Source organism: Phyllobates terribilis, unplaced genomic scaffold, assembly GCF_046119375.1.
Source record: "Phyllobates terribilis strain yellow unplaced genomic scaffold, ASM4611937v1 Scaffold_260__1_contigs__length_2691941, whole genome shotgun sequence".
Taxonomy (NCBI): Eukaryota; Metazoa; Chordata; class Amphibia; order Anura; family Dendrobatidae; genus Phyllobates; species Phyllobates terribilis.
Window position 1 is genome coordinate 2,124,215 of NW_027363020.1, and position 27,280 is coordinate 2,151,494.

At 44.7% G+C, this 27,280-nt stretch overlaps 1 protein-coding gene across 1 annotated transcript in view; it reads right to left on the reverse strand.

Annotated features, from left to right (window-relative positions):
• LOC141219303 (protein ELYS-like) overlaps positions 1-27,280 on the reverse strand; it is a 116,051-nt gene that overhangs the window by 62,489 nt on the left and 26,282 nt on the right. Inside the window, exons 9-18 of the mRNA XM_073666072.1 lie at positions 18,103-18,235; positions 17,843-18,021; positions 16,617-16,678; positions 8,893-9,021; positions 8,726-8,816; positions 8,534-8,623; positions 6,124-6,264; positions 5,381-5,485; positions 3,534-3,627; positions 2,488-2,605 (exon numbers count right to left, since the gene is read on the reverse strand). Coding sequence (XP_073522173.1) covers positions 2,488-2,605; positions 3,534-3,627; positions 5,381-5,485; positions 6,124-6,264; positions 8,534-8,623; positions 8,726-8,816; positions 8,893-9,021; positions 16,617-16,678; positions 17,843-18,021; positions 18,103-18,235 — 1,142 coding nt within the window. The remainder of the gene's footprint in view (positions 1-2,487; positions 2,606-3,533; positions 3,628-5,380; positions 5,486-6,123; positions 6,265-8,533; positions 8,624-8,725; positions 8,817-8,892; positions 9,022-16,616; positions 16,679-17,842; positions 18,022-18,102; positions 18,236-27,280) is intronic.

Below are 27,280 nucleotides of genomic sequence, written 5' to 3' on the forward strand. Positions count from 1 at the left end.
TGTGGACAGAGGCCAGATAGCAGCCAACCAGACTGCCCAGGAGGCTCCGACCAACCTTGTGGAATCAGCAGTAATCTTGAACAGTGGAGATTTACCCTTGGTCTTGTTAGCTTGCATAATAGCGAAACTGATCAATATGGGAATGGTTGTCTTGGAGGTTGACCAGCCTAGTGTGACCCATCAGGGATCACAAAAAGAGAATTGGATCTCTGGAAGATTTCCATAAGAAAGATAGGCCCTAATGGCTCTGACCATATCTAGACAGAGGGAAAACACTCACAGGGACCAACAGGAGGATAGGCACAAGGAGGGGAGAACAATGTTATCATTAATGGGGAATGACTTGATCAACTTTTGGAAAACAATGTAGCACAGAGAACAAGAACAGCTTGTCCTGATAGGGAACAAAATAAGAGAGCCCCGCAGGAAAGGGAAGTGTGCTCAGGCACGCTATCAATGGAGGTTATTGCCACAAGAAATCACACCTTTTGTAAAGAAATACGAGACACGCCACAGAAGCATGACATCAACTTGCTGCCACTTTTTAGAGTCCTGAACTTTTATCTGAGGGATACTGAATGAGAGAAGAGCAAGGTAGTGGCTCTAGACACTAGCTACCTGGGCTTCAACAGAGGGAGGTATAGAAAATTTGACAACTAATTACTCTGCAAGGAGAAAATTACCTCAAACCTCCTAGAGGAAGGCACGAGTCAGTCCGTACTGCCATTCTTTGGTAAGAGCATCACCAAGTCTTCATGGTTGGAAAAGAGAATGGTTGCCGGACTTGACGGAAGGAAACTACTTTTTGGGAAGGAGAGGAGGACACTACTTACTTGACTTCGAGGGTGGCCCTCATTGCCCAGCAAAGGTCATGCAATGCAGAGGCTAGCTTAGTATTCTGCTCAGACTCAGAATCACTCAGAGGTAACCCCTGGAGAATCAGACTGGGCAGGGGCAGACGCAATCTCATCCGCGGTGGCACTGTCCGAGGAATGCCAGAGGATGTGTGGGAAGAAATCCTATGTCTTGTGAAAGCATCTGTGCATAGGGAAGTATGCGCCTCAATTTCTATGTGAGACAGGGCAGAATTACTCGACTTAGGAAAGAAAACATTGACACGCAAGTTGGGCTAGCAAGCGATCTAGAGAAATCAACTGTGGACTGGGAGAGGGTGGCCAGGTTACTTTGAGCCAAAGTCAAAGATCTGGCACATGCTGCTCAGTTCTTTAGGGGAATCTAAGGGGTTGTGAGTAGGCGAAGCGTTAAGGCAGCCTCACTGACCACATGATAAACATTTGTCACAGAGCAAACAAACAAAATAGGTGACCAGTGCAACAGGGGGAAAGCTTCCTAAAATAAGTTCTCCCTTGGAAAAGGACATGGCACATAGAAAAAAATTAAATAGGACCAGGACGACGCCTAAAAGTACCAGGGAGAGGTTCAAGAGCCGTAAAATCACAGAACTGCGTCCCAAAATTATGTTGGCAGCAGAAAGGTGGCTGGAGCTGTAGAAAGGAGGTGTAGACGAACAGGAAGATCAGATGGAGGCAAAGGAGAAGCCCAGGACTGAAAGCCAGTAAAAAAAAAAAGTGACCGTCCCACAAACAGCGTGAAAAGTGCCCATTGACAACAAAAAGTCAAGCCTCAGATTATCCCGAGCAGGGAGAGCGAGATAAAATAGTTTTATGATATAGCACTACAAATTACATTTTGAAAATTAGGAAATAAAAAGGAGACAATCCCCAAACAAACCCAGGAGGAAGCCCCTAAGGCAGAGGTTTGGAGGAGCAATTCAGTAGGCAACAGTGCGATTTGGGGGAGGGTGGGTTATAATACTCATCCTTCCAATTTTTTTTGGAAGTCCACAGGCTAAACCCTTCAGGAACCTCTACGGATTAGGGGCTCAATAGCACTCCACTGCAGCATCAGCCTTGGTGGATCGATGACCGGCGGAGATGGATGAGGAATAAAAGTTATTTCATTGAGTTGCTGGACAACCTTCTGTTGCCCGCTAAGCATTAGGAACTTTACATCAACTTCAGAGGCAGACATTTGAAATAGTAGCGATATATCCAATAACTTTTGTTAAAGCTACCGGATAAAGTATAAAGGTCTAAAACTGCAATGGAAAAAAGGAGGGAAAAATGTTCCAGCTTCTAACATCCAAGAATTTATTGAAGTAATCGATAAAAAGATGGTATGAAAATGTTTTCAAACGCTTAAAGAGGACCACACACCAGAACCTTTACTGATCATAATGAAGAGTCCACAGCAGAAACAGATCAGATACTTTCCATGCTGTTTTACACTGAACATGCATTTCAATGAGGTTCAGTTGTAAGTTCCACTTCAGCACCCAATTAGCATTAACACTTTGGAAGAGAAAGAACTTGGCCTGTGATGTATAGTTAAATGGGTTTGAAGTGATTGGAACAGTACTAAACAGTTATGGCATAAACATAAGATTGCCTTATTGGTTTTTCTTACATGCAAGGTAGCAGGTGGATATTTGCCTGAGCCACCGTCTCTCTTCCATAAATGCTCAACTCTTTCTCCAAGCCGAGAAATCAGGTTATCGATCATCAAGGTAGAATTCCATTTACCTCTGTAACATAGGAAACATAAAAAGTGTTACCTTTATACCCCTAAAAGCAATAAAAAAAATGTTGCGCAATATTATTAATCAGTTTGTATAACTCCTTAAAGGCAAGGGTCACGTTTGGCCTTCAGAACAATTTTTTAATTTTGTAATCTCTGCCTTCCGAAAATGTCTGAGAAGTTTTATTTATCTGTTATCATGGCCATATACATTTACAAATTTAAAATGTTTTCTTATATTTAATTAAATGTTACTTTTTTTCTCCCCCTTAACAGTCTCAGATTTGGATGTTGTCAATAAGTATTCAGCCCAGAGTCATTTATATACGGTCAGACCTGGACACTCCAGCGCTTCTAGAACCTTGTAATTGTGGCTTTCCAGCAGCACAAAGTAACATGTAGGTCGGACAGCAATTAACAGCCTCTGATCTATACAGAAGAACCTAATCCAATCCGGTCCCAATGATGGCATTTACACCAAAAGCTCTCTGCTCCAACTAAAACGTGTGCACTTTCATGCAGCAGAAATGGGGTGATGGAGAAGGATGAATGTGTTACCTAGCATGCAATTTTTGGGGAATAAATCCAATAAAAGGAGCAAGACTCTTTCCTTTAGATTTTTCAATTTTGTGTCAAGGGAAAAAAAAAAAAAAACCACCATCAGCAAAGGGCTTATTCAGACGTCTAAGCACAGACGCTAATGCACAGACTGGCTGCGGGTCTCCAGACCCAAGCGTGACAGCTTCATGTATTTCTATGAGCCGGTCACTCTCGAGTCTGGAGAGCAGAGGCCAGAATGTGCATTGCAGTTCCATCTCAGACAGTTTTTATGGACGTCTGAATGAGCTCCAATAGGGATTTCTGACAAACTGACTAGAAAAAGTGGTAGGGAACTGAAGTCCGTATTACAGAAAACAGAGCAACATTTTCACTACCTAGACAAATGCTCCAGCTTTTTCCGACGCTCAGCATAGTAGTGCTGAACCAGTTGATAATTGTAGTATGGCCTGGTCAACTGCACGGCTCCATCTGACCGAATGAACAAGGAAAAAAAAGGGAGAATAAACACAAGTATATAGCAAAATGAAAAACAAAAAGTACATTCATTTTGTTTTGGTCAAGAAAATTGTGACAATTGCAGCAAAACATTTATTAGTTAAGGGGGTTGTTCGGTCACAACAAATTTGATGACCTATCCAACAAGGCCATTGGCTAATTTAAAAAAAAAATTCTTGCTCTAGATCAAAAGTGCATAATCTGTGGCCCAGGATACCCTTCTGTGTGCCCTCAACCATGTGCTTGGTCATATGTATTTTATATGTCATGGAGAAGACCAGCGAGGCATAGCACTGAAAGGGAAGGTAATTATGGTGTGCTGTGGGGTCATTTCTGGGGGAGCCGTATTGTGGCAGAATGTGCGAATCCTGATTCCTGTAGCACAGAAAGGAGTAGATCAGATGAAGAAATGTCACATGCGTGACTGGCCCTTATATGCATTGTAGATGATGGGAGAAGGGAAACACTCGACTGTTTCAGTGTCCTACACACAGTACAGACAAAAAGTTTGGACACACCTTCTCATTGAAAGATTTTTCTGTATTTTCATGACTATGAAAATTGTCCATTCACACTGAAGGCATCAACAGGACAATGACCCCAAACACATCTCCAGGCTGTGTAAGGGCTATTTGACCAAGAGAGAGAGTGATGGGGTGCTACGCCAGATGACCTGGCCTCCACATTCACCAGACCTGAACCCAATCGAGATGGTTTGGGGTGAGCTGGACTGCAGAGTGAAGGCAAAAGGACCAACAAGTGCTAAGCATCTCTGGGAACTCCTTCAAGATTGTTGGAAGACCATTTCCGGTGACTACCTCTTGTAGCTCATCAAGAGAATGCCAAGAGTGTGCAAAGCAGTCATCAAAGCAAAAGGTGGCTACTTTGAAGAACCTATAATATAAGACATATTTTCAGTTGTTTCACACTTTTTTGTTAAGTATATAATTCCACATGTGTTAATTCATAGTTTTGATGCCTTCAGTGTGAATGTACAATTTTCATAGTCATGAAAATACAGAAAAATCTTTAAATGAGAAGGTGTGTCCAAACTTTTGGTCTGTACTGTATACTACAATGTATAGAGCTGAATGCATGGTCTCTTACTTTCTGGTCAGCAAACCAATTAGAATGGTACCTCTATTTTCCTCACGAGTGGGAGCTCTATAAATTGATCCAGCAACTAGTTGTTATTTATGGCACATACTTTCAATATAAAGTAAATGTCTCAGAAGGTAAGTCTTTAGTACTATTGCAGGCCATGGAGTTGGTTCGATCAGACCATGTTGTTCTCGGACCCAAAAAGGCTGTGCATTGGAGATGTTTTCTGCCCTGAAGGTTTATGCCGGGGTCCCACTAGCTTATGGCATCAGAAATGCTAATGAGTGTGGGCTCCTGCTCTGCTGGGAGCGTTAGCTGAGTGTCAGTGCCCGGATTCTCTCGCATGAGGGGATCGCAGCACAGCTGGAGAGGGGACGGAGAAAGTCATTTCTCCATCTCCTGTTGCCGGCGGGAATCGCACTGCACTCGGGTGATATCCAAGTGCAGTGTGATGTTTCACACGCACCCATAGACTTATATGGGCGCGTACAATCCAATTCTCGGGTACAATCGTTTTCGCATGAGAAAATAATCGCAGATGTGAGCTACACCATAGGGTAACATTGGGGTGAGTGCAATCTGATTTTTTTATTGGATTGAACAGCAAGTGGGAGCAAGCCCTTACCTGGGTTATCTGGCAGAAGACCACAACGACAAAACCAAAGGACTACAGAGGCATAGTGACTTAAGAGCTTGGTCACTGAAAGCTTATTGGTTAAGTTAACTAATCCTAATGAAGGAAAATAGGAAATGTTCAAGTCAAATAATGTAGGAAATACGTTAAAATATTTTGCTGTATTTGATACACATTACTTATTTGATGATACTGCCTAGGGCAAAAATCCGCTGACAAATGAAAACTGCATTAGACTGGGTAGAAGCCAAGAAGAATAATTGTCAACTTGATTTCCTTAACTTCTGGGTACTAGAAAAACTCAATGAAATGCACCCCATGGTGAGGGAAAGGGTCTATGTAGAAAAAGTTACGTTTTTGTAGGGTTCTTAGCATTTTGTCCTAATCACAAACTAATTCAAATGTTGATACTGATTGAGAAACCTGCTGACATGGAAGAAGTTTGGATCTGAAAGGATGGTGGCAGCTCAGCACTTGTAGCACTTCAGCTGTGACTGCCCGGCCTCTGACTCCACTTGCAAATCCAGCAACAGACACTCACTGCTGAGTGGTCACTGCTCTCAAAACCGAACAAATTCCCATTTGTTTCATCCGTCGATAGTTTTTATAAGTTTTAGATTTCGTAATGATAGGCAAACTTAAAATTCTAGTTTGTTTATATTATTATAATTAGAGTTGTTATGAAAAAACAAAGAAAAACAAAACACAGATGCGTTAGGTAGACCTTTGTGTACCTTGTTTTGTAAGCTCTTTGGCCTCTTTCCTAAAACAGTTCAAGACAATTGTAAGGTTACTGAGGCGGAGCTGACAGTGGTGTAGAGACTGGAGTGTCTGAGAATCAATGAAATGGCATGAACCATCAAAAAGCTGAGCACCTGCGGGAGAGAGAACACGTTAGCTGATGATCGGCCTTATGAATGTTTACCATAGAAGGCTTATTCCAGTTCTGCACTACGATCACACACGGGCTTAGTTTGATACAATAGAAATATCACAGCTTTGTCATATGTGCTCAGTGTGAACCTGCTTTCATCTGTGGAGAGCACAGGGCGCCAGTGGCCACTTTGCTAATCCTGGTGTTCTGTGGCAAATGCCAAGCGTCCTGCACGGTGTTGGGCTGTGAGCACAACCCCCATCTGTGCATGTCGGGCCCTCATACCACCCTCATGGAGTTGGTTTCTGACCGTTTGTGCAGACACATGCACATTTGTGGCCTGCTGGAGGTCATTTTGCAGGGCTCTGGCAGTGCTCCTCCTGTTCCTTCTTGCACAAAGGCGGAGGTAGCGGTCTTGCTGCTGGGTTGTTGCCCTCCTACGGCTCCCTCCACGTCTCCTGGTGTACTGGCCTGTCTCCTGGTAGCGCCTCCAGCCTCTGGCCACTACGCTGACAGACACAGCAAACCTTCTTGCCACAGCTCGTATTGATGTGCCATCCTGGATGAGCTGCACTACCTGAGCAACTTCTGTGGGTTATAGAGTACGTCTCATGCTACAATGAGTGTGAAAGCACAACCAACATTCAAAAGTGACCAAAACATCAGCCAGAAAGCATTGGTACTGAGATGTGGTCTGTGGTCCCCACCTGCAGAACCACTCCTTTATTGAGTGTGTCTTGATAATTGGCAATAATTTCCATCTATTGTCTATTCCATTTGCACAACAGCATGTGAAATTGATTGTCAATCAGTGTGGCTTCATAAGTGGACAGTTTGATTTCACAGAAGTTTGATTTACTTGGCGTTATATTCTGTTCTTTAAGTGTTCCCTTTATTTTTTTGAGAAGTGTGTGTGTGTGTGCGCGTGTGTGTGTGAGAGTGAGAGTGTGTGTGAGAGTGAGAGTGTGTGTGTATGTGTGTACATACACACATACACATGCTGTGCTCCCCGTCAACCTGCTCAGAGCACAGCAGGGAGATCATCAAGCTGTTGTGCTCTGATCAAAACACACAGAACAGGAAGCCGTGCTGCATGGGCGCACAGGGAAGGTAAACACAAGTGTTTTTTTTCTATATGCATTGTATAGATGGGGGCCATTTACACCAGGATGGAGGGGCACTATGTGGGGACATCACCCCGTAGGGAGGGGCACTATGTGGGGCCATTATACTGTATGGAGCACTATATGGACCATTATTGTAAATAAGCCCCTGTACTTTGTGTTACCCACACCTCATTGTAGATTGTAAGCTCTTACGAGCAGGGTCGTCATTATTTTTGCTTTAATTATTGTATTATCTTTAACCATGTTACTTATGACTGTTGTATATGTCCCTCTGAATTGTAAAGCGCTGCGGAATATGTTGGCGCTATATAAAGCTTATTATTATTATTATATGGGGCCATTAAACTGTATGGAGCACTATGTGACTGATGAGCGGTGTAGTTACATCACCGCTCATCACAGCCGCCGGGTCTCGTGGAGCACATGGGGACCTGGAGTGGCTGCTGCTACAGCCTATGGAGCGTTGCCATGGACTACGTCGGACCTGCATGGGAACTTTTTTTTTTAAATAAATTGGTGAACGAGGGCCAATGTCTTATCTATTTCTCTCTTTATTTTCTTCAGGTTTCCATTTGTGGACTACGGAGGATTACCTGGACTACAGCGGACCAGCATGGAGTCCCCCCCCACCACCCCAAAATAGATTGGTGAACCAGAGAAAGTGCCGGGGAATGTTTTTTTCAAATTAAATGTACTTCTCTGCCTGTGTTTTTGTCTTTCTGGGTTAGTAGTGGGGGTGTCTGATAGACACGTCTCCATTACTAACACCAGGGCTTGATGCCAGATGTGATTTTTGACAAATCACAGCTGTCAAACTCAACTACCATAACCCTGATTGCCCCCGGCTGTCATGGCAACCCATTGGCACCTCGCGATCACATGACATGCTTGTGGTGGGCAAGTGTTAAATCCCACTATCAGCGATTGTCGGCGGGATTTAACAGGTTAACAGCCGCGGGTGGAGAACCGCTGCATCTGCGGAGGCACTTGATGGCTGATTAAATCAGCCATCAAGTGCAGGGAAAGATGAGAGCTCAGCATGCGATCTCACATTAAAGGCAGGGACACTACCATTGACATATATATAAGAGCCATTACCTCATGTACAGTATATACTTACAAAAAAACAATACAAAAACTTACCAATTCTGTCAAAATTGGTTTTCGTAAGGACCACTTTATCCCACGTCCATTCAAGCACAAAGCGAAGGTTTGGAGCTGACCTGGGTTTCTCTTCAAAGTGAATTACACAAGTCAGAACCAGGTGAGAAAAGTCAAAATAGTGTATTTTGCACAAATAGAAATGTGAATACATTTTTTGTTGTTTACACTTACCTTCTACAATCCATTGCTTGATACAACGAGTTAAAAGACTGATGGAGCTAGTTTCAATGGCAGCTGATAACACAGCTTGTAGCTGTTCTTCCTAGATATCAGATAAAAGCTGTAAAGGCTGAATTTTATAGGAAGTGAAATACAACATGGCAGTAAGGGGAGCTTACCCGAGTCAGGCTGGAAGGCTGAACATCAGCAAGGCTTGGAGACAGGAGACCAGCTACTAAGCATCTGGTATAACCATCTGCAATCTCTTCATTCAAAGATGATCCAATATTCTTTAAGTAGTGCAGAGTCTTAAAACAAATAATGCAGTATGATATCTTCACCGCTAGGACAACCAACATTGTAACTAAGTATATACCTAGAGTTCACCATCACTTTATATTGGAAATGAATCTACATGAAGCATTAAAAGCACCAATTCATTAAGACGGGCGTTTTTCACGCTTGTCTTGATGGAACACCATAAGCTCATCATAAATTTTACAAACAGGGGGGGGGGGTGTTGCCAAACTCAGTCTCTCCAACCTTTTGTAGCTGGTAGATTTGGGTGTGAAAATGACAAAAGTTGCTAAATTTTTGAGCAGCCTCGTGTTGTACAAAAATGTTGCGACTTTTCAAGGCTTTTTACACCAGACTTAGAGTGAAGGTTTAGTTACTCATTATAGGGACCCTGTCAACAGGTTTTTACCATATGAGGTAAGACCACCACCTTCCAGCCCTGATATACAGCAGTATAACAATGCTGTATACATGCCCCTAACTCAGCCTGCAAGACAAGTAGGCATTAGTCCTACCGGTAATAGTGTTGTCATGATGGACTCCTGGAAAACCTATCAGGAGGTCGTCCTTCGTATCCTTGATAGGGACAGGAACACACAAGAGGATAAAAGGCTCTCCCTCCACCCAAACCCCAGTAATTTTCCAAGTACCACACCATGACGGACGCACTCTATTTTATTTAGTTTCCTTCTATCTATGTTACCTTCACAGACGCAGACTGGAATGTTAGGGAGGGAATGTAATAGGTGCTGTCATGATGGACTCCTGGAAAACCTATTACCGGTGGACTAATGCCTACTTTCCAGAATGTCCCTCCTGACATCACCATCAGGAGAATACCAGAGTATACATTCAGGGTGGGACAACTACTTTGAGGACTTTCTTCTGAAGGCCATTTTTTAGCCTGATAGAATGTCCAGTTTATAGTGTCTGCAAAAGATGTTCAGGCTTGTCCATGTTGCAGCTCTGCAAATCTGGTCCACCGAGGCCCCTGCTCGTTCTGCCCGTGATGTGGCTACTGCTTTAGCCAAATGGGCCCTGATGTTATCCGGAGAGGATCTTCCTTCAGACGAACAGGTCAGACTTCTCACTGACCTAACCCACCTTGCCAGCACTGTTTTTGATGTCTTTTTCCCCTGGTTTTTGCCTGCAAACTGTACGAACAGGTTAGGGTCTACTCGCCAGTCCTTTGTTGTCTCCAAGTAATGGAGGACTACTCTCCTGACATCCAGGGAGTGAAGTCAGTTCTTGATTATTTTTATGGCCTTGGCAAAAAGAGGGTAAGACTATTTCCTTGCTCATATGAAAAGTTACTACTTTTGGTAAAAAAAAGCTGGATCTAGCCTGACGGTAATGCAGTCGTCTAGAGCCTTAGGTATGGATCGTTGACGATGCTTGTATTTCTCCCATCCGCCTTGGTGTTATTGGTGGTTTAATAAAGTATTGCCACACTGTTTTACTCTCACCCTGTGTTGTCTGAGTAGTATTATGCCCATGAAAGACCCAGTGTCTCCACAGGCTGCAATTTGCACTTTTAGGGTGCTAGCTCTTAGGCCTTTATGAAATCCAGTCTGTAGAATCTCTAGTATATTTAGAATGTTAGGACTAGAAATCTGTCAGTTTCTTGATACTGTGCACAATTTTTTCCACAGATTTTCGTGTATATTGCTGATGTTACTGGCTTTCTACTATTTTGCATAGTTGATTTGACGGAATCTGAACGATCTTTAGATCTCAAGATCTGCCTCTCAGGATGCAGGTTGGAGGAACTTTACGTTGGGATGGTATATCAGCCCCTGGATCAGCAGATCCAGTCTCTCTGGAAGAACGATTGGATCTTTTAGGGACATTTTTTCAGTAAAGGAAACCAGCTTCTCCTGGGCCAAAAAGGGTAATATTACTATTACCTTGGCTTGGTCTTCCAGTATCTTCCTTAGCACTGCTGGAATTAAGAGCAAGTGAGGAAAGGCATATGCCAAGTCCATGTCCCATTTCTGGGACAAAGCATCTACCCCTGTTAGCCTGTCTTTTGGATCGAGGAAGAAGAATTTGGCTGTTTGTTCGTTTTTCCTTGTGATGAACAGATACCACTGAGTATCCCATCGATGTATTATGCGATGGAATTCTTCCCACTTTAGTTCCCATTCTGACTGTTGCACTGTTTCCCGACTGAGGAAATCTGTCACGGAGTTCTGAGACCCCTTCAGGTGTATTGCACTTACTGATAGTACTGTTTCTTCTACCCACTAAAAAATCTTTCCTGCTAAATCTTGCAGATGGTGAGGTCTTGATTCCCCTTAATGTCTGAGAAAGGCCACTGTTGTGATATTGTCTGACAGGATTCTGATGTATTGGTTCTTTAGGTCTGCCCGACATCTTTTTAATGTTTCCCAGACTGCCTGGAGTTGAGGTTTGATGATCTGGGAAGGTTTCGCCCCTACCAGGTACCTTGTAGGTACTGATCGTTTATATGGACCCCACCAGCCACTGTTGCTTGCGTCAGTGGTGACGGTTACAAATGGAGACAACTTCCACATAATCCCCTTCTGTAGGTTGGCCCTGGAAGTCCACCATGTTAATGACTTCCTGGTTATCACAGACAAGCTTATTTTCTTGTCTAGACCGTCCATCTTCCTGTTTCAGGTTGTTAGAATCTGATGTAGTTGTCTCGAGTGGAATTGGCTCCACTGAACTCTGGGTATAGAAGCTGTCATTAATCCTAAAATTTTCATGCTTTCCCAGATGGAGTTTAGTGATTTCCTTCCGAAAGAGAGGACTCTGTCTCTAAGTTTGTTTTTATGACTGGTAAAAGGGATATTTTTAGTTTTGAGTCTAGGAGGATTCCTAGGAAGATGTTTCTTCTTCTTCCTGGTGTAAGATCTGATTTCTTCCAGTTTACAATCCATCCCAGATTTTTTTTTATAATCAAGACGGTTGAAGTTAGGCTGAGTTCACACGATGCGTTTTTCATGCGTTTCCGCGGCGTTTTTGCAGTTGCGGAAACGCATGAAAAACGCATGGTAGAAGGGCAGCAATGTTCCCCAATGGAAATCCGCATGTGCTGTGCCCATGATGCGGATTTTTCCGCAGCGTAAACGCTGCGGTCAAAAATCCGCAGCATGTCAATTAATTTTGCGGAAACGCTGCTCTTTTGCCGCCATTGACTTGCATTAGACCGCATGGAATCCGCATCACTGTATATGTTGATGCGCTTTTCATGCGGTCTAATGTGCGGATGGTACCCGGGTGTGGATGAGAGGACTCTCATCCAGACCCAGGTACCATTAAAAAAAAAAGAATAAAATAAAAAATATATATATTCTCACCTTCTGACGGCCCGCGCTGCGTCCTGCTGGCTTCCCGGGCACTTCGCGGTTGAATGAAGGACCTTCGCTGACGTCAGAGTCATGTGACGGGTCACGTGACGCTGACGTCGGAAGGTCCTAAAGTCTTCACTGCCGGCAGCCGGGACCGATGAAGCAGGACACCGGGGGCCATCAGAGGGTAAAGTATAGATTTATTTTTTATTTTTTGACATTCACACACTATATAAATCCATGCCGGTTGCATGGATTTATATAGTGTAAAGTTGACAAGCACTTTCCAAGTGATGCTAAAATCGCTTGGGAAGCGCTTGTCAACCCGCATGCGGAAATGAAAGTGAAGACCGCTTCATTTCCGCATGTCCCTGGCAGGAAACCGCATGTACAATCCGCATGCGTTTTTTCCTGCCAGAGAGATGCAGAAACGCTCAGGAAAAAATCCTGAGCATTTCTGCATCGTGTGCACATACCCTTATACTGGCTTTTAGTCGCTGGGGTGACTCTGCAATTAATAGGAAATCGTCCAAATACTGGACAATTAATACTCCCTGCTCTCTCAGGAAAGCCATAACTTCTGCCACTAGTTTGGTGAAGATACGTGGAGCTGAGGATAGACCAAATAGGAGGCATCTGAACTGATAATGCAGAATGTTCTCCCCCTTTTTCAGTGCAAATCTTAGATATTTTTGACTGTGAGGGTGAATGGGTACATGATAATAGATCTATCGTACACATCATCATGTTTTATTAGTGGAATAGATGATCTTATCGACTCCATCTTGAATTTATTGTATGCCACTGACATGTTTAGAGAATTTATATTTATAAATCGCCCCCGTTTTTTTTTTTTATTGAAAATAGGTTTGAATAGTATTCCACAAGCCATTCTGCTTCTGGCACTGGTATTACTACTCTGAATCCACCAATTTTTCCACATCCGTCATTAGCTTTCTGGAGACCTGTGGGGACTGCGTAGATAGGTGGAATCTTCCCTACGAAAGCTCTTCTGCATCCCTCTGCAATTGATTGGAGTATCCATGGATTGTTGGATACTTCTGTCCATGCTTTAAGTATTGGAGTCTCCCAACTACTCTCTTCGCATCATTGTCTACACGTGCCATTTCCTGCACTGGCAAAGATATTCCTTCTATTACCTCCCTTCGGGTAGCTCCATCTTCCCAGTATATTCTGGTCTTTGATAGGAACGAGGCCTCAGAAAGGATGATACTTTAGGTTTTTCTTCTGGAAACCCCTTTTTTTCCTCTGAGGCTTTTTATACCATATCGCCCAGAACTGGACCGAATACTCAAAGGCCAGAAAAGGGGATGGAACACAGTTTGTTCTTTGAATGGCTATCACCTGACCAAGTTTTTAGCCATATTGCTCGCCTAGCCATGGTGGAAAGTGCCCCATTCCTTGCGGCAAATCTAATTGACTCGGCTGAGGAGTCAGCCATAAATCACATTGCCATTTTTAGTAATGAAATGGATTCTAGGACCTCATCTCTGGAAGTCTTCTTCCTCAGATGACCTTCTGATTGCTTTAACTATATATTCATGTACCTTGCTACCGAGGTAGCTGCTATTTAAGCTTTTATTATTGTAGCAGAGGTCTCCCAGGTCTTTTTGAGAAGACAGTCTGCTTTCCTGTCCATAGGGTCTTTCAAACATGATGAGTTCTCAAATAGGGTGGATGCTTTCTTCTCTACTCTGGATATCGGGATATCAATTTTAGTGATTTGTTTCCATAATTTTAATTGCCTCTGGTTCAAACGGTAGACGTGATTTGAAACTTCTGGGAATAAATTAGTGTATTTTTCATGTCTTTCCACTCCTCTAGTATCATGGCTTTAATATGATTATTAACGGGGAATACTCTGTTCATACGGCTTCTCAAACCTCGATCGTTTTATCCTGTACCGGGGAGGGCTGGTGAGTGTCCTCGACTTTCATGGTGTTTCTCACGGCTGATAGAAGTACATCAGTATCTTCCCAGGAAAAAAGATTTATTTTTATCCTTTGGGGAAACGGAGATAGATCCTTCTCTTTCCTCTTGTTCAGGATCAGAGTAACCTGACAATTCTTCCTCCTCAGAACTAGATTCTTCCCACATTATGGTGCTTATATCAGTCATAAAAGAGGAATGTTCCTCCTTAACCACCTTGGCAATACAGTCAGTGCATAATTGTTTCCCATATGTATCCGGTAGCTTTGTGTTACAGATGGAAAATCATTTCCCTCTTTTCTTAGTGGCCAAAGGCATCACAGATCTTTCAGGGATCACCTTGTCCTATAAGAACAAGGGATCATAGAATAAAAATACTAAAGAAGACAGATGGAATCAGTAAGTGAAACAGAAAGGGAGTAATCCCCAGATAACTGACTTGTACTGGTGGTTCAGCAGGTGTATCAGAGCGACCAGTGGTTTGTCCTTCCATAGCGGTCATTCTGGATGCACTGGTAACCTCAGCTCCCCTCTAACAATACTTAAATAGTATTATCACACCCGTTTTCCATCAGAATCATCAAAAAGGCATTTCACCTTAAATTTAGGATTTGGCACCATTTAAAAAAAAAAAAAAAAAAAGAAGCAGTGCGTTCCACGGTGGAACGCTCACCGGGCACTAGAGGTCTGCATGTCGCTACCTTTATAACCGGAAGTGCTGCAAATTCAATCTTCAGGACGCATAGGAGTTGCACGCAGGGCTTGAGCAGCGTGAACTGAGAGCCCCCCGAGGGGGAAGCAGTTTTCCTCGGGAGCATTGGCTCAACCGGACAGGCTGAGGGACCCCTTGATCAGCAAGATGTCGGCCTCCGGACCACGGCAAAAGGAAAGAGGAATGCGAAGAATCCCGATCCTCTCGAGCCCGACATCAGGAGGTCCTGATCACTGGAAAATTTGTGGAGGGGTGTCGCTCGTCTTGGTTCGGTGCCTCCCTTCTTGCGATGTCATCCTCCTCCTTGCTTTGCGTGGATGACGCGTCCCGTATGTCATCTATACAGTCCCCTGCCATTGCGCTCCTGTGCACGCCTACTTCTCTGCCCTGTCGAGGGCAGAGCAAAGTACTGCAGTGCATGTGCCAGAACAGGTCAAAGAGCCCAGGCGCATGCGCACTGCACTACTGTACTCTGCCCTCATCAGGACAGAGAAGTACGCCTGTGTAGGAGCACGATGCCGGGAGAATCTGTGGATGACGTACGGGACGAGTCATCCACACAAAGCAAGGAGGACAACGACGCTGGACAAGGACGGGCGACACCCCTCGGACCAGACTCGACCGCCACGCAGGGAAGTATAATAAAACATCTTTTTATTGTCTTGCAGGCCGGCTTGGGGGCATATACCCTGCATTATAGAATGCTGTATATCAGGGCTGAACGGTGGTGGCCATATCTTATATGGGACAAACCTTGTGACAGGTTCACTTTAATGATTTCCATTGACAAGCAGAAACATAAATGTTCAGACATTGCATTTTTGCTGCAAATGCTTCTGCCCCAAAACAAAGCGTTGGAAAAAAAAACACTGCGTACAAACGTGCATTTTGTTGTATGTATGTATGTATGTATGTATGTATGCATGCATGCATGTATGTATGCATGCATGTATGTATGGTGTATGTATGTATGGTGTATGTATGTATGTATGGTGTATGTATGTATGGTGTATGTATGTATGTATGGTGTATGTATGTATGTATGTATGTATGTATGTATGTAAAACGTTATTTTTCCCATTCATTTGAGTAGGTGAAAAGTGTTGCAAAAACAAAGTGCATCTACTGTATATAAACTGTTCTAAGAAGATTTAATGATCAAAGGGAATCTCTCAGCAGATTATTGCTACCTCCTCTAAGCAGCCTGATGTAGGCAAAGAGACCCTGAATCCAACGATGTACCACTTTGATTACTGGGCGCAGTAGTAGGGACACAATTTTTAGGTTTAGCAATGCAGCAGAGATGAGAAAGCTGCCCCTGCCCACACCAGGCTCTCTACAGACAGTGAGGTGCTTATCACAGAAGGGGGCCGAGTTGGACGATTGCCGGCCTGCCGGATCCTCACAGCAATGTTAATCAAGGTGATTAAAGTGTAACACCACCACACAGCGTGTACATATGACACCATTGAGTTTAGTGCTTTATCCCCGTCATGCTGTCCTTAATTTACATAGCAAAAACATGCTGACAGATTCCTTTTAAAGAAAAAAATTATAATTTTCAATAAATAAAAATCTCAAGCAAATTTGTCAATTTTAGATAGGAAAGATTTCATTGTTCTTTTACCTCTTTATGAAAGCCAGTGCATGTGATGTGGATAACTCCGGAATTCAACAAGCAAGTAGCATCTTCAATATGACAGAAAACAAAAAAAATATCGTCAGAAAACTCATTAAACCTAAATTAGTTTTTAATTTTTTTAAAAAGTTTAAAATATCCAAGAAATTTCGTTCCACTTCATGATTGTGTTCCACTGGTTGTTGGTTCTTCCCCAAAAAAGTAGAATTTTATATCTTCATGTTTGAAGCCAGAAATGTGGCAAAAGGTAGAAAAGTTCAAGGGGGCCAAATACTTTCACAATGCACTGTGTGTCCTGCTAATAAGGCGTGGGATGGAGAGATGGCACATCATTCCTACTGATCACAGGTGAGGATGGGAGAGGGACACACAAGGGGTGCATCATTCCTGATGACAGGTGGGATGGAGAAGTGGCATTTTTTCTTGGTGATCTATAGGGATGAGATGTGGAATGGACAGATGGCACATTATTGCTGCTGAAAGGGTGAGGAGGAGATGGGTGAGGTGGAACACTGTACCTGTTTATGACAGGGAATCAACTTACAGTGTCCATTTTAGGACATGATCAGACATCAAAGTCAAACATCAGAATTATGCCAGTTTGAGGCTAAATACCTTGTCTGAGAACTGACTGACATGTGATAAAAAAAAAGTCACTATTCGCTGGGACTTGAACCCAAAACTTTGTCCAGAAGCCAGTGCACTTACCATTGAGCTATTCACTCAATTGATGAAAGAAGTTTTTCTTGGCTTATGAGATCAACCATGAAAATACCCGAGGTGTCTAAAAGTCACTGTGATTCTGATGTTTGAAGAAAGTCAGATATCAGAATCACATATCAAAGTCACACATCATTTATATTTGGCTTGGAGGAGGTATGTGCGAAAGTCCCAATGAGTTGCAGACTGGTTTGCACTGAAAATCATATAACCAAATAGAACGCCTAGATTTATTCAGTGTATAGCTCAATGGCTACTGCACTGGCTTCTAGACCGCTTTCAGTTCAAATCCCAGAAGCGAACAATGACTAATAATGGCACAAAATCAGGGTGCCGTAATAATGCCAGAGCAAGTACTATCACAGGGTCAAACTGTAGCAGGAGGGGTACATAAACATTATTATATTAAAATAGGTCTAATTTATATAGGAAAAAATATATATAAATTAATTTACTATTCAAGGCCATCAATAATAATTAAAAATAATCATTACCAAAATTATAGGTGCTTGGAAAGTAGAACTGTTCTGGTGGTGGATATGCAGGTGGAACACCTCTACTCAAACTACGTTCATGTACAAGAACATCAAAGATGGTGTCATCAGTCATGTTTGTCAAGGCTTCAAGAGACCAAAATGCAACATATGAACAGTTTCTAAGAAACTGACCAGGCCTGTGAGAGAAAGAAAATAATTGGAGTATACAATGAAAGGAATGCCATTACTCTCCTCTCCCACAAAAAAAAAAATCTTACCTTAAAGAATCCGGCATCTGTGCTTGAGACCAACGATTTATATCAAACACTCCCATGTAAATTGAAGGCTTATTTTGTCCATACGTATTAACTTGCCAGCTAAATATTGACACACTGGTATCAGGCGATGTAACTGAAAAGAAATCATATTGCTAGAAATATGTACAAAAACATTATTTGCAGTCTATAATAATACCCTAGAGGGCTTTCCATTTCATTGACAAATCTTGAAATAAGTTTTAACCTGCAGGTCACAATTTTTATTAGAAGATTTTAAAACTCCACAAAGTACATGCATATAAAGTACTGCATTTTCAGACAGACACCGTCTTTAAATGGGTTGTCCACTACTTGGACAACCCCATCTCAATCCTTGTTTGGCCCAGTAAAATAACACCCATAGGGCAGAGTGAAGCAAGCGCTGATTGGCCGCAAGGATCGTATGACAATGTTATGCGAGCCCTGGGAGACCCCGTGTCGACACCTCGGGAACAGCACCGGCAACAGAGGTGAGTATATGTATTATTTTACAAGGGGAAAACATAGGGATTGAGGAGGGGGTTTCCCCGAGTGGTGAACAATCCTTTTAACTGCAGTATAAAAGTAATACATTTTAACTGGATTGGAAACCTTGTGTGTTAGTATCACAAAACCTATTTAGATGTTCTATTGCATGTGTTTTTAATGACGTAGAAGTGAATCTTACATAAAATATTACATATGTTGCATTTGATAAAATACATAATCACTGTTGCAGTTACTTTTCATTAAAATTTGCATCTGTTCTCCTGATATTAAAGGGAACCTGTCACCATGAAAATGCAGTCCTATCTGCAGGCATCATGTTATTGAGAAGGAAAATCAAATTAGATTGATCTATAGTTTACTGAAAAAAAGGTCCGTATAACCCGTATTTTCATCACAAACCTCTGCCTTTTGAGATTTTCTGTCCAGTTGGCGGTCCTATCAGTGATTGACAACTTTCTCTGTACAAGTGTACTTACAGTGATAGATGTCAATCATTGACAGGACTGCCCACTGGACTGAAAGTCTCAGAAAGAACAGATTTAGGTGATGAAAACAGCTTATACTGAATTTTTTTTTTTCCACAAAACTATATATCAATCTAATCTGTTCCTCCTCCTCCTCAATAACATGATGCCTGCAGATAGGACTGCATTTTCATGGCGACAGGTTACTTAAAAATTTTCTTTTTTTATTGTTTACAGCTTATTGCCAAAGGAACCGGCCACAAATGCAGTCTAGCAGCAGTAGCCGAACACACACAGTACGTGCAAGCGCTTTACAGTGAACCTGACATCTGACACTTCATGCCCAATCCACTAACTGATCTCAGCCACTGCCTGAATCATGCCACCCTCAGATTGGGCAGCAAGTATCAGATGTCAGATTCCCTTTAATAGCAGGTCATAAGCACTTAATTGAAGCGGTTGGAAAAAATCTAAACATCTTATTCTGAATCATAAAAGGGCGAATCCCAATAAATAAAAAAAAAACGCAAACCCACATTGGGTAGAGATGAAACTTCTAGATAAAGATGGGTCTGGCTCTGAAGGGTCGTGCTTAAGGGTCTTAATCTGAAATAAGCCGGAAATAGGCCAGAAGGTAGGAGTAACTATTTACTAATTGTGCTTAGTTTCTCTCTCTCATTCACACTTAAACCTTCATTATGCTTACATACGCCCTTGCTGTCTTTGCACCACTAATCCTTACTCTCCTTCGCTATCCCCCAAACCCCAGCACTCTCTAACCAAATAATAATCTCTCCTTCCCGCTTACCCCCTCACCTGACCTCATCTGCACACCTGCTCCTCAACCTCAGATCTATCTATAAACATAAAACAAGCCGGACACTCTCCTTCTCCCAATCCTGGAGCCCCATAATTCACAACTCCCACCAATTCCTCCTCCTATCGCTTCCAACCAACTGCAAACTACCGCAACCTCTCCCAAATAAAACCCGTGCCCCTAACGCCCACCCCCCTGCTCCCTCTCTCTGGAGCACTTTGGAACGCCCACTCTGTCTGCAACAAGCTCTATTTTGTCCACGACCTCTTTACCTCTCAGAGAGGCCCATCTCTCCTTCCTGGGCATCACAGAGACATGGTTGACACACGCCAACACTGTCTCCCCTGCTGCGCTGTGTTATAGTGGGCTCCACTTCACCCACACTCCTCGCCCTGGTAAACAGACATGGTGGAGGAGTAGGTCTTTTCCCTTCTACCAACTACACCTTTATCCCTATCCCACCTCTACCCTCCCTTCTTTTGAAGTCCACTCTGTCCGCATCTACTCTCCCTCCAAGTGGCTGTCATACCGACCTGAGAGCCCGGTCACTGCCTTTATTGACCAATTCTCCTCTTGGCTTCTTTACTTTCTCTCTGCTGACATTCCCACAATCAACATGGGTGATTTCAACATCCCCACTGACATTCGCCAGTCAACAGCATCTAAACTCCTGTCGCTTACTTCATCCTTTGGACTTCGTCCTCCTGAGCTACCCACACAGACGGACACACAATAGACCTCACCTTCATCCGACTCTGCTCCCGATCTAACCTCAAAACCTCCCCCTTACCCTTATCTGACCACCATATACGCTCTCATCCCAGTTCTCCTCACCTGCCACCCATGCCCAGCAACTAGCACACCCCCGCAGAAACCTTGCACATCTAGACACTCGTACACTCTCTGACTCTATTCTACCACTGATATCCATATCCTCACTCCACGACACCGTCAACGCCACTGCTTTCTACAATGCCATTCTCACATCAGCTATTGACTCGGTCGCCCTCGACACTCATTCCCCACACTCATCCCATCCCTTACCCATCTCTTCAGCCAATCACTAACTTCTGGTACCTTCCCCGCTGCCTTCATGCATTCCACAATCATGCCCATCCTCAAAAAGCCATCCCTCGACCCAACCGCCTTGTCTAGCTACCGCCCTATATCGTTGCTCCCATTTGACTCCAAAAGCCTTGTGCAACACGTTCACGCTGAACTTTCCTCTCACTTCTCATCTAACCCTCTTCGACAACTAACAATCTGGCTTCCACCCACACCATTCCACCGAAACTGCCCTTACCAAAATTACTAATTACTTACAGCCAAAGCTGACAATTCTGTTCTCCTTCTTGACCTGTCCTCAGCCTTTGACACAGTAGACCACTGCCAGTCCTACTACAGATCCTCTTTTCCTTTGGCATCAAAAACTTGCCCTATCTTGTATCTCCTCATACCTTTTTAACCGCACATTTAGCATCTCCCACGCTACCTCCTCATCCCGCCCCCACTCTGGGAGTCTCTCAAGGCTCTGTCCTAGGACCACTACGCTTCTCAATCTATACCCTTGGCCTGGGACAGCTCAAAATCTCACTGCTTCCAATACCATTTGTACGCTGATGACACCCAGATCTACCTCTCTGGCACAGATGTCACCGCTCTGCTGTCCAGAATTCCAGCATGTCTATCAGCCATATCCTCCTTTTCTCCTCTTGCTTCCTAAAGCTCAATGTGGACAAAACTGAACTCATCTTTCACCCATCTTGCGTATCTTCCCCACCTGATATTTCTATCACAATAAATGACGCCACACTTTCCCCAGTACCGGCAATCCGCTGCCTCGGAGTAACCCTTGAATCTTCCCTGTCCTTCAAACCCCATATCCAAGCTCTCGCCACCTCTTGTTGCCTGCAGCTCAAAAATTTCCAGAATCCCTCCATCTACTAAACTGGTTGTGCATGCCCTCATCATCTCCCGCCTCGACAACAACAGCATGCTCCTCTGTGGCCTACCTGCTACCACTCTCACACCCCTCCAGTCCATCCTCAACTCTGCTGCGTGACTGGTTCATCTCTCGCATCGCTACTCCTCCGCTACCCCCCTTTGCAAATCTCTTCACTGGCCCCCAATTGCGCAGAATATCCAGTTCAAACTACAAACACTGACCTACAAAGCCATCCATAACCTTTCCTCTCTGTACATCTCTGAACTAATCTCCCGATAGATTTCCTCACGTAATCTCCAGTCCTCCAAAGGCCACCTCCTCTCCTACACACTAATTCGTTCCTCACCCAATCGCCTCCAAGATTTCTCCCCATCCTATGGAATTCTGTGCCTCAACACGTCTGATTAGCCTCCACATTTGGATCCTTCAGACGGAACCTGAAAACCCATCTCTTCAAACAAGCTTACAGCCTGCCATGACCTTGCTTGCTGCAACCTCAACACCAAAGCTACTGCAACCACCCCCAACCTACTGTCTCCTTCCCCGTTCCTGTAGAATGTCAAGAAATCCCTGCCTATGTGCTTATTATTCCCCTAAATCCCCGCCTCTGTTTAGTTATCATATCCCCCCCTCCCCTGCACATCACAGGGCCCTGTGACAAATATACATATGGATAGAGATATAGATATATATATACATACACACATACATATATTATATATACAGTACAGACCAAACGTTTGGACACACCTTCTCATTTAATGATTTTTATGTATTTTCATGACTATGAAAATTGTACATTCACACTGAAGGCATCAAAACTATGAATTAACACATGTGGAATTATATACTTAACAAAAAAGTGTGAAACAACTGAAAATATGTCTTATATTCTAGGTTCTTCAAAGTAGCCACCTTTTGCTTTGATGACTGCTTTGCACACTCTTGGCATTCTCTTGATGAGCTTCAAGAGGTAGTCACCGGAAATGGTTTTCAATTCACAGGTGTGCCCTGTCAGGTTTAATAAGTGGGATTTCTTGCCTTATTAATGGGGTTGGGACCATCAGTTGTGTTGTGCAGAAGTCTGGTGGATACACAGCTGATAGTCCTACTGAATAGACTATTAGAATTTGTATTATGGCAAGAAAAAAGCAGCGAAGAAAAACGAGTGGCCATCATTACTTTAAGAAATGAAGGTCAGTCAGTGCGAAAAATTGGGAAAACTTTGAAAGTGTCCCCAAGTGCAGTTGCAAAAACCATCAAGCGCTACAAAGAAACTGGCTCACATGAGGACTGCCCCAGTAAAGGAAGACCAAGAGTCACCTCTGCTTCTGAGGATCAGTTTATCTGAGTCACCAGCCTCAGAAATCGCATGTTAACAGCAGCTCAGATTAGAGACCAGGTCAATGCCACACAGAGTTCTAGCAGCAGATACATCTCTTCAACAACTGTTAAGAGGAGACTTTGTGCAGCAGGCCTTCATAGTAAAATAGCTGCTAGGAAACCACTGCTAAGGACAGGCAACAAGCAGAAGAGACTTGTTTGGGCTAAAGAACACAAGGAATGGACATTAGACCAGTGGAAATCTGTGCTTTGGTCTGAGGAGTCCAAATTTGAGATCTTTGGTTCCAACCACCGTGTCTTTGTGCGACGCAGAAAAGGTGAACGAATGGACTCTACATGCCTGGTTCCCACCGTGAAGCATGGAGGTGGTGTGACGGTGTGGGGGTGCTTTGCTGGTGACACTGTTGGGGATTTATTCAAAATTGAAGGCATACTGAACCAGCATGGCTACCACAGCATCTTGCAGCGGCATGCTATTCCATCCGGTTTGCATTTAGTTGGACAATCATTTATTTTGTCAACAGGACAATGACCCCAAACACACCTCCAGGCTGTGTAAGGGCTATTTGACCAAGAAGGAGAGTGATGGGGTGCTACGCCAGATGACCTGGCCTCCACATTCACCAGACCTGAACCCAATCGAGATGGTTTGGGGTGAGCTGGACCGCAGAGTGAAGGCAAAAGGGCCAACAAGTGCTAAGCATCTCTGGGAACTCCTTCAAGATTGTTGGAAGACCATTTCCGGTGACTACCTCTTGAAGCTCATCAAGAGAATACCAAGAGTGTGCAAAGCAGTCATCAAAGCAAAAGGTGGCTACTTTGAAGAACCTAGAATATAAGACATATTTTCAGTTGTTTCACACTTTTTTGTTAAGTATATAATTCCACATGTGTTAATTTATATACACACACACATACATACACACAAATATATCTATCCATCAAACTATACACTGTAGCTCACAAATCAGTTATATGGATGTCTGGCACAAAACTACCACTGCTAAGTGCCACATTGCGTAACTGCAGGGCAGTTTGATTAGCACATATGCATATATAGTAGCTCTATACAGCTACTCCACTGACGTCTCAACCTCAGTCACCTTACTGATTTAATAAATGTAACCAGGGCTGTGGAGTCGGTCTCCATTTAGGTGGAGTCGGTATAAAATGGACCGACTCTGAAAATATATAATAAATTGGGTACAGTAGTATAATGCAGGATGTGCTGTAAATGTTTTCCTAAGAATTTGGGAAAGTTATGAAATGTCCTATAAATGTCTTTTCTATTCCTGATCTAAGGATCTGGGCTTTTAGTTGAGATAAATCTGTGCTGCACTTTATGTACACGCTCAGTAGTGAGGCCGTGCTGTGGAGTCGGAGGTTTAGCTTACCATGTTGGATTTACCAATCTGTCGGCGTTGCACCTCTGCCCTCAGCCCTGTGTACTCTGCCGATCTCCTGGCATGAACAAATGTCACATGACCACGGCAGCAATTATGGGATATTTGTATGTTAAGAGACAAGCGGGGAACAGAAGGCTAAAAACAGAAGAGCAACATCATATTGCTTTTTTTCACCATTATTAATTTAGATAGCAACTTGGTCCATTATTAAAGGGAATCTGTCACCCCCTGGCCCTTATCTGACCTCTAATATTGGCATACAGGTGATAGAAATGTAAATGTATATGTGACACCCCAGGGGTCTGGTTGTCACAGTGATAGAGATATTACGTCTGAGAGCAGGTGGGAGGTCCTTTGGTCAGGGATCCTGTGCATGCCACACCTCCTGCCCAGCCTTGGGAGGGGAAGAACTTCCCCTGTATAAACCCGGGGCTGAGGCAGGGTTAGTGAGTCCAGGAAGAGTAGAGACAAGAGCAGCATAGGAAGCAGCAGAGTCACAAGGAGTCAGGGGCTGGCAGCTAAAGAGCTCGCCCTGACTAAGAAGATTCTTTACCGGACCCGGAGTCCGAGGCTGTGGGGACTAACTTCTACCCAGCAGCAGAATCCGTCAGGCAGGGGATTTCAGGTCCCCTGGCCCAGAAGCCCGAAGGCCCGGTCACACGCGTGGGACCAGCACCGCCATCGTGGAGCGGAAGCCATTAGAAGGCCCCGAGTCACCGGCCATACGGGTGAGCACCACACGGTACACTCAGGGACGTGGGCTACTTACATCAGCTTCTAGCAAGGTAGCCAGAAGAGTACAGTCAGCTTGGGAGGCCTACAACTACGCCTGGCCAGGGGAGATCCCATCTGCTCAAGGACTGACCAGGCCCCGTTCGCTAGCAAGTACTCCGGGAGGGTCTATCGTTGTTACCAGTAAAGACCCTGAACGCTACCATACCGTCTCTGAGTGGTTCCTGCTACCCCCATCATCCACGTCGGCTGCCCTGAGGCCATACCCCTCCCGTTGGGGGTTATACTATCACGCTGCACCATCCTTCCACCGGCCTCAGCGGTCTGCCCTGCAGCAGCAGCCCCCTGGCTGCATTCAACGGGTGGCGTAGTCATCAACCATTTTCTACCGCTAACAGACTGCCGTCCAGTTTGACTACCTGGGCACGGACCGGGTCACCGCCACGAGACTACAACCCTAAACAGATCCGGCTCCGGGTAAGCTCCCGCGTGCGCAACGCAGCGCGACACAGGCCCAGGGGCGCGTCAACTTTGGCGTAGTCGGCAGGATTTCGTGCCCGCAACCACCGGGTACTGCGTGCCTGAAAAAGAGACTTTTCAAACTTACCAGTGGTGAAGATTCCCGCCATCCGGCGCCATCTTCAGCCTTCTTCCCGCCATCGGTGAAGTTTCCCGCCATCCGGCGCCATCTTCGGCCTTCTTCCCGCCATCCGTGGAGTTTTCCCGCCGTTGGACGCCATCTTGAGGACGCCGCGCGGGAAGAAGAGGGGCGTGGACTCCGAAAGCGCGCGAGAACTGAAGCCCCGCCTCACGTCCGGACGTTGCGTAAGGTCCTGGAAGGAGCCCAGCAGACGCCGACGTCACAGGAGCGCGACGGAAGGTCCTCAACCCTGACGATCCACTGCGGAGCCGCGGCCTACGGAAGAGGATCATCGCAAGGTAGGCCACGGTCCACTAGGGGGGAGGAAGATGTCGGATACGGAGGAGAGCTTCACTACCTCGACCCCCGCCAGCGCCACCGCTGCTGCAGTTATGCCCTTCACCATGCCATATATCCCGGGAGCAGCTTGGCTACCCCAGTACTCAGGGGAGTCACATACCCTGCATGACTTTAGAGAAAAGCTGGATAGCCTCTTCCAGGTGTACCCCCTCACAGAAGAGCAAAAAGTGAGCATCCTGGTGGCCCAACTAACCGGGGCAGCCAAAAGAGAAGTAAAATCTTGGCCACCTGGGAGGAGGACTGTCGCAGAGATACTAACCCGGCTGAGGGACACCTTCGATACCCGCACCTCAGCCGAGATCAAGCTTAGATTCTACGGGTGCAAGCAGCGAGCGCATGAGAGTATAAGGGACTATGCACTAAACCTACAAGAGGCCCTGAGGGCCATAAAGCAGACCGACCCTGATGGGGTGGGAAACGAGGACAGGCTGTTGACTGAACAATTTATAGAGGGTTTATATTGCAATGCCCACCGAACCCAGTTGCGGGCAATGGCCTTACAGGATCCCCATCTGGACTTTGCACAGTTCAAGGATAGAGCTATCCGGGTGCTCCGAGAACCAGCACCGGGTGGCGTTGTGACCCACAGGCGCCCAGCTATCACTTACCACCAGGAGGCGGCGCCCTTGTCGGCAGGGCCTGTGGGAGCTCATGCGCAGGCTTTGGACAATGACCCGGCTCCAGACCTACACCATCAGGTCCAAGAGCTAGTTAAGAGCGTTGCTGCGCTAACCCGAACTGTGCAGTCTTTACAGGTTTCCACCCCAGGGAAGATCCAGCTGGCATCCGGACCGGAGGACATCCCGTGGCGTCGACCAAGGAGGACCCCACCGGCCAGAGGAAGACCCAGTGACCGATACAGCGAGGACGGACGACCCATCTGCCGCCGCTGCAATCAACCCGGACATATGGAAAGGTACTGTTCTTTAAACGGGCACAACC